The sequence below is a fragment of the Pleurodeles waltl genome, chromosome 1_1 (assembly GCF_031143425.1).
Source record: "Pleurodeles waltl isolate 20211129_DDA chromosome 1_1, aPleWal1.hap1.20221129, whole genome shotgun sequence".
Classification (NCBI taxonomy): Eukaryota; Metazoa; Chordata; class Amphibia; order Caudata; family Salamandridae; genus Pleurodeles; species Pleurodeles waltl.
In genome coordinates this window covers 712,891,118-712,906,593 of record NC_090436.1, presented here as the reverse complement: position 1 = coordinate 712,906,593, position 15,476 = coordinate 712,891,118, and the positions used below count along the sequence as shown (strand labels likewise).

Here is a 15,476-nt window from a genome sequence, read left to right as displayed (position 1 = left end):
TCAATTACTTCATCCATTTTACACCGAGTTAACATGTCCCCAGCACTGGAAAATTCCATCGAATCACCCCAATTAAACCTAAGTTATATATTGAGCTTGACCTCTGTATTTTCCTGCACTAAAAACATTCTTTCAGGAGATCCCTTTGCCACAATCAAAGTGTTTATATATTTATAAACATTCATTTCAAACGTTGGCTAAATACTATAAGAAGTAAGAGATGGCATAAAGACAAATCCACACTTCTATGTCCGTGAAAAAAATACTTGACTCATCATTCAACAAGCTACCTTTTACCCTGCTGCTTACTGAAGCCAAAGTGTCACAAAATGGAGGGAAACCCGATGGCTTCCTGCAGTTCATTGACTATCTGATTAGTGAAGCCAGTCTCCCTCCTATCCCAGACCTTTTGTGGCCTGGCGCTTGTCCAATGTTAGACATGATAGGTGAGCAAAAGAGAAGGTTCAAGTTGTGACGGGAGTAAAAACTCTAAACCCGCAGAACAGCTCTCGTGTTCATCTCCCAGAGAATCTCCCCTCTGCTGCTCCTGACGGCTGACTTCTCAGTTACCTCTGATAGTGACAGCAACATTCCATTAAAACTACCCTGGACTTTGTCTCCTCTGATAACATCAAGGGCCCGAGGATCTTCTTTCTTAGTTTGCATACCCAGTGCTCAATCACCTTTAGTGATGTAACTTGATGGATGAAAATCGCGTACAATTTAATATATGTGCATATATTTATATAGCTCAGGTCCCACTAGAAAGCAAACGAGTGCTGTACTTAACATGGGAGCGGGGAAAGGTTGGGAGACAATCTTGTGATTGTGTACATCAACTGACATTAGACAAATACATGTTAAACACATTTTATTTCACTTTTCTTTAGGTACATTGATATTAAGTGGCATAATTATGGGGTTTTGGTGCAGGGCAGTGCAACAAGGCACTTTGCTGCGCTGCCCTGCATCAAAGTGAAAGGGCAGGAATGTGCTGTATCTGTAGCATACAACACATTGCTGTCCTAGCTAGTGCCAACGCAGGTATTATTGCACCTTCCTGCACAAAAACAATCCTGTGAGTCATTTTCCTCTTTCTAGAAAGAGGAAGAAATGAGGAAAAAAAAAGTATTTCTCCATGTTGCACCTCCTGGTGCATCCCCAGGTTGACAAGTTCTTGTAAATATGGGGACGCATCACAAATCCATGGGTATTGCATGGGAGCACCCACTGCAAAGCCTCCCTAGCACAGAGTAAGGCAACACAGAGATTTGTGCTTCTTTGCTTTATATCTATGAGGCCATTCAAAGCAGCTTTGCATGTCTTCATATATATGAGGTGGTGGTTTGCACCACTGTGCTCATGAATATGTTCCTCAGTGACTTGCCCAGAACCACACTACTTTGAGTTAGGCATTGAGGCTGGGATTAAAACCTAGGTCTTGATGGTCAAAAGACAGCAGTTCTAGCCACTTAGCCACATCTCCTCCTGATACTATTAACACTGATAAACACTATTCTAAATATGGTTCTAAGCCATGCCTCTCATTAAACAGTTGCCCAGGCTTAACATGTGTGGTATTATTCGTTCAATGTTTTCTCAGAATGAAGGAGGTATTTGCAAGGCAGACGGGCTATAGATTTATATTTTCTTCTTATTGCACGAAGCAAAGAACAAAGCATTTCTTTATTTGTTCAAAGGACATAGATTTGTAAAATACTTTCCTGAGTTTTGGGTTTCATGATTTCACCCAGTGCTTGACCTCCCTTTTCGTGGTCACATCTTGTGCAAAGTTGGTGTAAACCATATCTAAAATACTTTTACTACTCTTCCATTGTGCCCTGTATCACTTGCTCAGTGTAGTAACCACTCTGATGGCCTGTGATGGTATGAAGGAAGTCTCAATGGGCTGCAGCTTTACTGTGCACAGGTCAAATATGGCAGCACTCAGTGAAACCTGGTGCCGCCATTTCTGTGTGTCACATTACGTACTCAGATCTGCATGAAGACACCCCATCAACTATGTGATGCCACACTGGGATTGTGAATAAAAGTGAACCATCGATGAGTACTACTACCAGATACTCACAATGTATAGCAAACTGAGTACTACCCCCAGATACTCACAGTGTTCACAAAACTGCTCACACCACGAGGATGTGCCTCTGAAGATTATGCCAGTACTTGTTTCAAAACAGAGAGCTAATGTGGAAGTCACCTTTTCGTCTCTTTAGTCTTGGGTTTAAAACACAGAGAATATGCAAAGTTACTGCTGGCATGTGTCCAGAGACAATGTCATGTGTGTAGCTTACTATATATGTGTGCGCAATCAATCAGTGAAGATTACGAGGAATCCTTCATTTCACATTTCTAAATATATATTAGATTCCAAGCTTCTCAAAACCACAAATGCCTCTTTCCTCCATTAGTAAGCATGCCTGGAAATGCTGGTCAGACGTTGGTCTCAGATGAGACAACGTGTAAGGGGAGGGGACACTTGCTGTTACAGTTGCAGGGAATTGTGCAGGGAATTGTGATAAAAGGTGTTACTTTTTCTCTTTTCTCTTTCCCCATTACCCTGGTTTTCTCCATCAAAATCCATGCACAAACTGCTACAGTATAAATATGCACAAATACATACTTCCCGCGCTCGTGTAAAATGACCAGGAGTTCCAGCAGCAGGGCTTTGCCATGGCTGCTTACCATCCCCCAAGCTCTTCCACCTAGCTCTCAACTGGCATGCACTTGCAGGGATAAGGCATAAGAGAAATGGAGGCGATGGGGTGTCTTAACGACAAGTGTAGCTCTGGTTGTCCAGCTGAAGTGCGACACATGAGAACGTTTTCTTAGCTCCAGGTCCAAGGGGAGCAAAAGCAAAAATAAATATACCAGCACAGCTAACAAAATAGATTCAACTTTTTGGAATGCATATTGCACCACCCTACATGTAAGAACACAATAAGGGCAAGATGTAGCAAAGGGTTTTTCTCATTCTGTGTCAATGGCAAAATGTGTTCGTACATATGGCCCTAAAATGCTTCACTGCAGAATGGACTGTTAAATGGAGGAGAAAGGTGGTACGTACATATACTCTTGTTAGCTTTCTCAACACTGCCATTCTGTCCCTTCAGAAAACAGAGACACTCGAAGGTGAGTAAAATACAAACAAATCCTGGCTCATAAATGATAGAACCCTAAGTGACCTAAAATGCCTACAACTAGCCCCAGACCAAAGAAAAATCTAAACCAGTGTCACTGGCATTTCAGTCCTTGTAAGTAAAAGACGGAAAAAAAACAGGAAGTGTGCTTTGGGTAATCCCAGGCCACATGGCGAAGGCTGTGAAAAAATAAAAGGGCAAAATGAAAAATCACATACCCAGTGATCGAGAAAGAAGAGTAGACAGGGAAGTGACAGGCTTTTTTAGTAAAGCACTGTAACAAAGAAGAATGAGGTGGTATGCAATTTTCACCATCAGTGTCTGCGTTGGGCCCACAGTGTGGCCCTCTTGTCATTCTGTCGAAAATGTGACTATCGGAGGCCAGAGGGCTACCATTTTATTGAAGGTAACCTCTAAAGCAGGAGCGGCTTGCGTGGCTGGACAGGGGTCATGAGGGGCGCGGAGGGCGCGGGAAAAAAATTATGAAAAAATAATTTTTTTAAAAACGTACCTGCTTTGCTCCCGTGCCGCGCTCCTCTCCGGTCGCTGCTGCAGGCACAGGCTCCCAGCCTGCCCTGACTGGGAGCCTGTGCAGGCTCTCTCTGGAGACAGCCCGGTGTGCATGTGTGTTTGCCGGCTCAAGACGGCCGGCCAAACACACATGTGCTCTGAGGGGAGTGCACTCCCCTCAGTTTGTCACCCCCAGTGCCTCAGTTTATTATCATTTCCATGTAAAAGGATTTGCAGCGGTTGCTGTAGCGGTTGCTGCAGGCAGCGGGGCGACGCTCCTCCACCCATACGGAGGAGCCGTGCCTGCTCCAAAGTGTAGGCGCTTCACTTCACTGTGTTTTTTCTATTTTGCTGACTGTTTGCTCATGAAGTCTCCCAGTTTCAAGCAGCAAAATAACACATTTAACTCAGTACAGTACACTCACCAGAAAAATCAAGAAACACTGAAAGTTGTTGTGTCAACTATTGTTCTCAGCATCCTTCCAGGTTGGAAGACAGTAATCATCACTGGTTATTATCACATAAGTGAAGAGGGTGTGCTTGTACACTGACATTCACAAGAGGCATTGGGGACATTATTTTTAAGTCTAAAATCGATTTTTACGTGAAATAAACTAAACGTGGCGCTGTGCCTCCTTGTGTTTTCCTGCGTTCAATGCTTGTAATTGATTCCTTTGGAAGTGGCCAGGGGGCATGTTTCCTGTTTAAGTTTGTGTTTACTCTGTTTGGGCGAATGGCATGAATGCCGTTTGTTCTGCACATTTGCTGCATTTTAGTCGACGCACAGAATTCACCTTCAATACTAGCGCTGTTCTTGTAGCCGACCAGAGGTAGAGCTCCCCATGCTTTGCTCAGCACAATGAGAACTTTTGTTTCTTCCTTGGAGGGGACATTTCCTGTAGCTTGTTTTCAGTAAGTAATAAATCAACAGTCTCATTTTTAGCAGCGTGCTGCATATTTCCTCCCTCCTTAACAACGGTTCTGTATTTGGGCTGAAAGAGGCTGTACAGTATGTTGCCAAGACAGCAACAATGTACTGTACTACACAGACGCATTTGTAAACAGGCTTTCACCCTTAAGCTTCAACACCTGCCCTGGCCCAGGCCATGGAAAGGAGCCGTGGAAGGTTTCACGAAGAACTGCAATAACGTCTGAGCTCTCAGAAAACAATCTTAAGTAGTACTTCACAATATGGAAAACATAATATCGACCTGCCCAAATATTGGCAGCTCAAGATAGACTACTCTGTCGTACAGAGATTTACACTCCTCACTCCACATCTACTTGCCTTGACAGCATAGTGCAGGTCGATGTTTGAGTTCATATTGTTACAGGGTGCTGTTAAAATATCGATAGTGTGCCTCCCTTTCCAGTCAGATCCAGAAGCTCGAGTCACTTGGATAGCTAGGCCATCGACATTTAAGGCAACTCACGTGTGCAGGATAACAGTGGCTTTCTGAAAACTTCTATTTACAATTAACATGTCAAACCGTTTTCTCTATATCCTCTTCCTCTTGGAGGGACTTTATCCAATGCTACAAGGCCTGGACTGCCCTGTGTTTGCACACATATATTTTATTTTAGTTAGCAAGCACCACCCATGAAACAAGTTGATCCACACGGGGCACTATATTTTGCCCACTCAAATGTTTTCTGACAAATGTTTAGTGTCCCACTGGTGAGTTATGACACAGTAAGTCTCACAACCGAAACTAACATCATCAAACAAAGAAACATTCGAGAATGCGTATTGTTGATTGTTGTCAGTGATGCTCGACTGGGTAAAGAGAACTTTTCTTTTCTCATACTGGGTGTCCCCTTTAAAGCTTTGTATCAGTGAAATCCTATTCACCCTAAGCCAAAATATGTCTCAAGTAAGTGCCATTTGAGACATTTCAATTGAAGTATTGCAGCACTTGCCTTGGTAAAGTGCTGTCCATGCTCAGTGAAAAGAGCAACTTCCGGCGTGCATTTCAATCTAATTACATACTGGCAAAACGATTGCTCAGTCCACACATGAGCAAAGCAAAAATGTGCAGCACACCGTCCTCTCGTGTGTGACAGTGGAACATAAAATAGCCACAGGTATAACATTTCAAGAAAAATGAGCACAACACCTCATATCCTGTCTGCCTGCTCACCGCCTATTTGTATAATCCTGATAGCAGTGCCCCTATTTAGCATGGTTGTGTAAGTGCTACCAGCTAACTTTCCATTAGGTTGAGACAGTACTGCCACCTGCTATTTCTGTATTTGTGGTCCTTGCCAGAACAGGGTTAGCGGGTTCTAATAACACATTCCTTGCTCCCTGCTACCCATGGGCTCTAGAGTTGTCCCTTCCTTAACAGACTGCAAAACAAGTCCACTGTGTCTCGCATAATATTCAACATGAGCATCTCAATGATTACTAGTCTGGTTGAAACTCATGCTTGCAAAAAAAAACAACCCACAAATGTTTCAGTTTAACATGGCATGCCCGAGGCTGACTCCTTCAACAGCAACGACCTGATTTAGTCACATCACTGTTGAATTATCCCCACCCGTGTACACTGTAGATAGGCCTTTTGACATTATTTAAAACACTTTTCAGTTGATCTGGTAATTGTTTACATATTTAAAAATAGACATTTACATAACTGTGTCTCTCTGGCCTATATATATGACTTTGTACATAAAGGCATGAACTCGTTTTTCTTGTATTCCAGATTACAGAACCGGCCCCTGTTTTACCCAGGTCAGCCACCAGATGTGCCAGGGACAGGTTACTGGGATTGTATGTACGAAAACCCTTTGCTGTGCAACCATTGGCCGTGCTTGGGGTCATCCCTGTGAAATGTGTCCTGCTCAGCCTCAGCCTTGTCGTCGTGGATTTATCCCGAACATTCGAAGTGGTGCTTGCCAAGGTAAAACTTGCAATATACCTCTCTTGGTTTGCATTTTGTGGTATTGTATGTTTTGTTGATAAAGTTGTAAAAGCATCCTCAGTCTTCTTTGAGCTAAGAGCTGAGCAGGGCAAGCAATGGAGAGGCTGCAAATGGGAGAGATTGTTTGGTGCTTCCTGAAGGCAATGTGGCATGTGGAAACCCCAGTGTCCCAGGTCATGGGACTAGCAACATGAAGAAACATCTCTCTTACTCTGATATTTCCACTGCAGAACACCTAGAACGTTTTAGAGAGAATGTGGGAAGAGGTATAGACTGTGCTTAATTTGTACCAAAAAAAACAGAACAAAGTGGAATGGCACAAGTTTTGTCTTAGGAGCCTGCTGCTGGTGCTGCCGATGTTGCTGAACACCTTGCCCAATATCATCAAGTATACCTATCTTGGTTCCACCTCCTGCCAATCTCCACTTTCTGTCTGCATCTCCGAATCTTGAGGTTCGTTTTCATCCCTGCTTTCTATCAGTTGTCACTGTTTTTTGATGTGTTCTTCCTTCTTTTTTTCCTTCACTGTTCTGTCTTTGTCCTTTTGGATCTGGATAAAACGCTGATGACAAATAAGTCCCAAAACCTTAACTTCTCGATCAACTAAGCACTGAATATATAGTGTACAATCTTGCACTTTCTAAAATAGGATGATGTTATATGAACAGTTTGGTAGAACATACTACAAGGGACTTTCAACATAATGTTATGTGGTAGAGGGAGACGCCCACTTAAAATGGTAATTGTTGCAACAGTTGCTTCTCACTAACAACCCTTACTACATTTCCTGTCTTAAGTGTTTTCTGGTCAGTGAAGACAGAGGTGATAACAATTTAGAATCGTCTTGGCCATCAAGTAAATGTTCATTATAAGTCCACTTTTGATCGTGCAACAAGTTGTGCAGTGTTGCCTGGCAAACTTAGCATTTGAAGTAGTAGAATGAATAGGCATTGATAGTCCACCACAATAATGAATGGCAGGAACTCCTGAAGAAGAAGCGTACTTGTTTTCAGTTTCCAGGACTTTATTTCAAGATAAATTATCATGCCACTGAAGATATTCTCAAAGTGCATTGAGTGGCAATTTGGAAGATGCCAACAATATGATGGAAACTAGTAAAGGTCTTGATTCGAATAGAAATGAATAATGTAGAAAAAAGAAGAGAAGAAACTGTTGTTGTTATTACAACTGAAATTAATATTAGTAAGGGCATTGTCCATATGTTCTTGAAAAAGCAATAGGAGCTGGATGTCATCCGCATAAGACACCACCTGCACATCCCAGGATTCAGTCTGCTGAGCCATCGGTGGTAAATACAGATTGAAAAGGATGGTGCTCAGAGCAGAGCCCTGCAGAACTCCATACAGATGAGGTTTAGGGGAAGATGTGAAAGGGTGGAAATAAACCAGTAAATCAGGTGCGATGCATCTTACAAAAAATATTTTTGCAACAAAAAAAAGCCTGGCCCTGAATGCCTGCCATGTTAATTCTGCCCAAAGGGGTGCCAGGGGAAATTGTATCTAACACATCTGATAGGTCAGGCAAAACGTAACGTAGTTGATTGCTCACAATCAAAATTCTCTTTGATGAACTTTGTGACCTCCAATGAGTCAGATTCCATTCCAAAACCTGACCTAAACCTAGATTGGGAGTTATGCAGCAGACTATTGGATTCCAAAAAGGAAGATAGCTGTCTATTTGCCAATTTCTACTGGATTTTTGGTACAGCCAGTAGGAGAAAGATTGGTCTAAAAGTATTTAATAGAGCTGAGTCAGCATTAGGTTTCTTCAGTAGGGGCAAAAGAAATGCTTACTTCCAGGCAGAGGGAAATAGTCCATCTTTAAGTGAAGTGTTAATAATTTTATTTAGCTCTGGATTAATAGTAGAGGAAAACATCCTTAGAACTCGCTGAGGACAAGGACAAGAGATCCTTATTTACATTCCTCAAGTTCCTTCAGAGAGTCCTCCTCTGGAATGAAGAGAACATTTTGAAGTTGGTGACCTTGAGTTAGCACGGGTTCCGCTTGCCCCTTAGACAAAGTTCCAGGTGAGAAAGTAGGCCCATAGATTTTCTGGATTTTCTCATGAAAAAATGTGATAAATCATTACAGAATTAAACAGATGGTATGAAACTGCATTTTTGAAGCCTTAGGGGATAGACACTGAGATTTGAGACGATAATTACTCTCTCTGAGCTCTATGAATAGATTTACGGAATTTTGTATGCTAATTTGTATTTTGCCTTAGCATCAGGGCAATATGACTTTCTCCACTGAAGCTCCAAATTTTTACATCAGTCCCTCTCTTCTCTTAAAGAGTAAGAGAACCAAGGGGCCGAAGTTTGTGACCGTTTTGCCATTTTAAGCTTTAGAGGATCCATGAAATCAAGGGCATTAATAATCCATTTATTAAAATTTGCACATCCGTATCTAGGGTACCCAAAAGGAAAGGGGAGGTAGATTGAAGCTTTTGGGAAAGGGGTGTCTCAGAAATTTTATGCCATGCTCTGGAAAGAGTTGAGGGCGTATCTGACTTCTTCTGATGAGACATGCAGCTAAAAGAGAAGGGAACTAGATAATGATCCAACCAGATAAGAATATCTGTGCTTGCAGATCAGGGAGTTTGGAAAAAATCAAATCAAGAGTGTTTCCCATCTTATGCATGGAGGGTCGTGGTCAGTTGTTAGAGGTTATACCTGCCAAAGTGAGACTAAGTTGAACAGCCTGGAAACAGTTAGGACCATTTGAATGTAAATACATATCCCCTTGAAACTTCCAAAAAGGAATTATGGACTCACTGGTCCAGCAAAACGACCCCACAAAATGGATATTCTTCCTCTTACAATTTTGAAGGACCCACAAAGAGATGGTCTCATGGTGGACATTGTACTGCTATTGATGCTCCAAGAGCTTCCTCTATTTCTGTCCTCATTGTGTATGCTACTTTGTGCACTGATTTATGCTCATTATTTAAGCTGATATTGATGCAATTGTTGCTTCTTCATCGTATTAACTTACGTGAAGAGCTCTCTCGCCTTATTAGGGTTAGTTTGTGCTAAACTGCTAAATAAATAAATAAATAGACCATCCGAAAGAAGGGCCGATGTCATAGTATACCCAGTTACACGGTCAAATAGGTGCACTTTAATGGTGATTGATTATGTTCCATTCAAATCTTTTTGGATAGCAACGCCTTAGGTCTCTTGTTCTGTGGGTATTCCGATTATCTGCTTAATTCAAATAAGGAGCGTACTTATGCTGCTGGCTCCTATTTATAAAATCCTCTCTTGTTCAGCTTTTCTTTGAGGGATACAAGCTTTATTATGTGAAGGTCATTAAACTCAAGAAATCCAGTCCCTTGATTAATTTCGTTGCATATCTGTTACCTTTTCGGCTCAATAATATCCAATACAGCATCCCAAACCGAAAACAGTTATCGGCAAATAGCTTTAGACCGTCTTAAAATATCCCTCGAAACCACAGTAATATGTGACCCTATTTCCCAATCTACAGCATTACACTACATTCATGTGTAGTGTGTTGGGATGAGCGCTCCGTTGTATGCATTACCCCCACACGTTCAAACATTTGTTGTTTAAAGTCTTCAAACGACACAAAAAGGGATGTATGGAATTGAAGGGTGTCCCAGGACAACCAATTTCTGTAGATCACTGAAAAGGGAATAAGTGGAAATGTCGGAAACTTTAATCCTGTAACAATCGCAAAACGATGGGTAGTGACAAAATTCAGTGTTACTGATCGTAAAAATCCCACTTCGGCTGTCACACTTTCCATAAAGATGCAGCCCTTCTGAAACGTACATTAGCAGCAGTGTAGTAGCAAAGGGGCTTAAAATGCCAGAATTATATTCATAAACAAGTTGTAGAAGAACTCCGGATGTGTTCTACTTTTGCCAAAATGCCTTTCTTCATATTTTAGATTTTCACTATTTTTAGCACTTTCGCCCCTTTCCTGTTTTTGCAGTTGATCATATGTGTTATGGTCTGCCTCGTGGGATTTTCTCTGTTTATTTTCTAAAAGGGATAAGCCCTTAATACCAAGATCGGTGACAAATTTCCCAGGGAGAGATTAAAAAGGGCATCTCTGTGGTCAAATCTGTTCCTAAGTAACTCATGTCACAATTAATACAATCCTTCTCTTTTTCCACAGCCTTTCGAAAGCCCCTGCTTCGAACCCTTTGATATTTCCATTCAGTCTGCTACACCTTCATTCCTCACAATCACGGAAACATGTTGTATTTATCAGACGTTGTCGGTCCGCTGATATTCAGTGTTTTCCGAGAAACTGTCAGCTCAGGTAATACGGTATTTAGACTTGTCAGAGCTGCGGAGGCGCTGTTAGGTTTCGAAACCTCCCTGCAACTGACATTTTCCATAAACTATCTACAGTTTCAGGATCGTTTTACTTTTCAGATATTTTCAGGAGACATGAATCACGCAATTGTGCTAATTCTTCAGTTACTACAGGTCGAGGTCCAAAGTGAACATAAAGGGAAAGTTGTGCCATGGCCCTTTCTTGAGGAATTCAATGAGTAAAGATATTCGGAAGTCACTGGCATATGCAGAATTAGACCTCTGGAATGCTGATAACTCCATTGAAGACAATGGAACCGCAGAAGGATATAATCAATGGTATAGGCCCAGTGCTATCAACGCTGCAATGCTCTAATGTGTTTCTGGGAATTGTGGATTCTGCTGGAAGATACAAGAGGCAGATGCTCCGGAGGGGAAGACACAGCGAGCACGGTGTATGGGGGAGCACACACGGAGGGAGGGTGGGATTATTCTTAACTCCTGTGTGTCCGTTGGCTCTGCCAAAGAAAGAACAACAGTTTTGAAGCCCAAGGAGCATCAAGGGCTGACTTCAGCCTCCTTTTACTGCTCCTTCTGGGTTTGTTTGATCTTTGTTGTTAGTGTTGTGGTCATGTTCACAGCAGCAACTGTAAGGAACACACATCATAAGCTGTGAAAGCCACTGAAGTTCAGAGCCACAGGGGGTTTAAACCCATGGACGTCATTTAGGGGTCGCAGCTGCGACCCTTGGTTTGCCCCTTGCGAACCCTGGCACTGGTTTGCTCAGGACTGTGTAAAACTTTTTCGACAGGCTATATTCACATCTTAGGTGAACTGAAGAAGAATTGGTGTGGAAAACTAACACTAACAGTGGAATTCTGCAGTGTGGAGTGGGACACAGAGCGCTGAAGTTATCTGACACGACAATAAGTGTGCCTGGAAGTACTGGTAAAATAACATCAGTACAATTGTGTTAGAAATGGGGTCTTTGGTTGACAGTCAGGTTACCCCCTGTTCAAGCAAGGACCCTCACTCTAGTTAGGATAAAAGAGAATCACCCTCAGCTAACCCCTGCTTACCCCCTTGGTAGCTTGGCAGAGCAGTAGGCTTAACCTCAGAGTGCTGGGCGTAAAGTATTTGTACCAACACACACAGTAACTTAATGAAAACACTACAAAATGACACAACACCAGTTTAGAAAAATAGGAAATATTTATCTAGACAAAACAAGACCAAAACGACAAAAATCCAACATACACAAGTCAAGTTATGATTTTTTAAAGGTTTAAAATAAAAAGAGTCTTTAGGTAGTATGTAACACCACACTAGCGCTGCTAGCGTGAAAATGTACCTGGTTTGCGTCAAAAATAACCCCGCACGGGCGGTGTGCGTCGAAAGTAACCCTGCACGGCTGTGTGCGTCGAAAACAACTCGGCACGGCGGTGCGCGTTGAAAAAGCCAGCCACACGACGATCCGAAAGTCCCGCGGCGCAGGGTGCGATCTCTCAGCCTCCGTCAGCGATGCTGCGCGTCGTTTCTCCTGCTCCGGGCGTCGGTTTTTCGGTCGCGTTTCCTGCGGCGTCGTTTCTCAGCTGCGGAACCGGCGTCGCGTCGTTTTCTCAGCCGCGATCGGATTCGCGTCGATCTTTTCTCCGCACGGTGCTCGGTGCGTGTATTTTTTTGTCCTTAGGCTGCCAGCCTCTCCTTTCAGGGTCCCAGGAACTGGAAGGGCACCACAGAGCAGAGTAGGGGTCTCTCCAGAGACTCCAGGTGCTGGCAGGAAGAAGTCTTTGCTATCCCTGAGACTTCAACAACAGGAGGCAAGCTCTACATCAAGCCCTTGGAGATTTCTTCTTCAAGATGGAAGGCACACAAAGTCCAGTCTTTGCCCTCTTACTCTGGCAGAAGCAGCACTGCAGGAAAGCTCCACAAAGCACAGTCACAGGCAGGGCAGCCCTTCCTCCTCAGCTAACAGCTCTTCTCCAGGCAGAGGTTCCCCTTGATTCCAGAAGTGTTTCTAAAGTTTGTAAGTTTGGGTGCCCTTCTTATACCCATTTTAGTCTTTGAAGTCACCTTTCTTCAAAGGGGACTCACACCTTCTTGTGAAATCCTGCCTTGCCCAGGCAAGGCCTCAGACACACACCAGGGGGCTGGAGACAGCATTGTCAGAGGCAGGCACAGTCCTTTCAGATGAGAGTGACCACTCCACCCCTCCCTCCTAGCAGAGATGGCTAATCAGGAAATGCAGATCACCCCCCAGCTCCCTTTGTGTCACTGTCTGGTGTGAGGTGAAAAACAACCCAACTGTCAAACTGACCCAGACAGGGAATCCACAAACAAGGCAGAGTCACAGAATGGTTTAAGCAAGAAAATGCTCACTTTCTAAAAGTGGCATTTCCAACCTCACAATCTTAAAATCAACTTTACTAAAAGATGTATTTTTAAATTGTGAGTTCAGGGATCCCAAACTCCACATGTCCATCTACTCTCTAGGGGAATCTACACTTTAATCATATTTAAAGGTAGCCCCCATATTATCCTATGAGAGAGAGACAGACCTTGCAACAGTGAAAACGAAATTGGCAGTATTTCACTGTCAGGACATATAAACCACATTACTATATGTCCTACCTTATCCATACACTGCACCCTGCCCTTGGGGCTACCTAGGGCCTACCTTAGGGGTGCCTTACATGTAAGGAAAGGGAAGGTTTAGGCCTGGCAAGTGGGTACACTTGCCAAGTCGAATTTACAGTGTAAGAATACACACACAGACACTGCAGTGGCAGGTCTGAGACATGATTACAGAGCTACTTATGTGGGTGGCACAACCAGTGCTGCAGGCCCACTAGTAGCATTTGATTTACAGGCCCTGGCACCTCTAGTGCACCTTACTAGGGACTTACTAGTAAATCAAATATGCCAATCATGGATAAACCACTTACATACAATTTAAACAGGAGAGCATATGCACTTTAGCACTGGTTAGCAGTTGGAAAGTGCTCAGAGTTGAAAAGCCAACAGCAACATGTCAGAAAAATATAGGAGGCAGGAGGCAAAAAAGTCTGGGGATGACCCTGCATAAGCAAAAGTCCAACACGACCCCCTACCAGCCTAAAGCCAGGGGAGAACAATCAATACCTTGATGTACTTCCCTGATTGGGGCGATAGAACAGGGACCCAGGCCCACAACAGCAGGGGCATGTTCCAGTTCTACGCCTTCCTGACTCCAGTTGGATCCCTCTGTCCATACTCTCAGGGCCCACTAAGCTAACCCATGGGGAACCCTTCTCCACATCTACAGACACCATCTGTGCAACACCTAACTTTACTTTGCTCACAGATGTATCGCAATGGGCAGATAGTACCACCAGGGCCAACACAGTGGTGTTGCCCACTCCACCCCCGGGGTGTGACTCTCGTCCTCCCCCCCCCAGGGGCAACTCTGTCCACCAGGACAGCAAGCCACAGTGGCCCCAGACAACTGTCAGGGATGAGAGCCCGACCTCAGGCCTCTCTAACCACTGTGACTGTGGAGAGTGGGGGGTGGTAGCCCCAGGTGCCTGGCACCCTTTGACCACTCTCTCTTCCACCAGGTCAGGGATGACAACCTGACCCTGGTCCTCCCCTCTGGGGCTCTGTAACCTCCCTACAGAAGCGGCACCCCCAGAGTCAAAAACTGTCAGGGTGCTTGTAGAAGCAGTCCTGCACAATTCTTCCATCAGTGCAGGGATGTTAACCTGCAACTGATCCTCCAACCTGGGGTCTGTACCTTCAGGTTGGACCAGGGCCAGGGGTGAGGCTTCCCTTCCCCTGCCCTCTCTTCTGGGGTCCTGAACCACCCAACTAGGAGTGGCCCCCCCAGAAGACAACATGGTAGGGGCACTGTTAGCAGTAGCCCCTTCCTCCAGGTCAGGGGGGACACCCTTAACCTGGCCTCCCAATCCAGGGTCGGTACCCACAGACTGGATCACTGCCTGGCAAACCAGGACTTCCTGGGGGGCATACCTACCCCCTACCAGGTCAGAGTTTACCCTCTGAACCTGGTCATCCAACCCAGGGTCACCACCCTGCGGTTGAACCACTGCCTGGCACACCAGGACTTCCTTGGGAGCACACTTACCCCCCATCAGGTCAGAGTTTACCCCCTGAACCTGATCATTCAACCCAGAGTCACCACCCTGCGGTTGAACCATTGCCTGGCACACCAGGACTTCCAGGGGGGCACACTTACCCCCCTCAAGGGACACACTGTCCCGAAGGGCCACACAAGAGTCTGGCTGGCGCAGGTCTCCTGACCTCTGCCCATCTGACAGAGTCTGGATTCCCCCCAACCCAGAAATGGTCTCACCAAGGTCATTCATGGGGGGCTCTGCTCTCAGAGCTGACCCCTGACCCTCCAGGTTCTCCACTGGGGTCCGCAACCCCCTCTCAACCCTCTGTCTGGACTTCTGTACCCCCTCACTAGGAGTGGTACTGCCAGACACCAGAACTGGTGGGACGCTGGCTACAGCCGCCCCCCCAAGTTCTCCTGACACTGTGGGGTCTCCCTCAATAGATGGCCCTATGGT

General features: G+C 44.5%; 1 protein-coding gene across 1 annotated transcript in view; it reads left to right on the top strand.

Moving 5' to 3' along the window:
- Positions 1-15,476, top strand: part of FBN2 (fibrillin 2) — a 1,006,102-nt gene that overhangs the window by 260,773 nt on the left and 729,853 nt on the right. Inside the window, exon 6 of the mRNA XM_069227289.1 lies at positions 6,374-6,571. Within this exon, the coding sequence (XP_069083390.1) occupies positions 6,374-6,571 (198 nt within the window). The remainder of the gene's footprint in view (positions 1-6,373; positions 6,572-15,476) is intronic.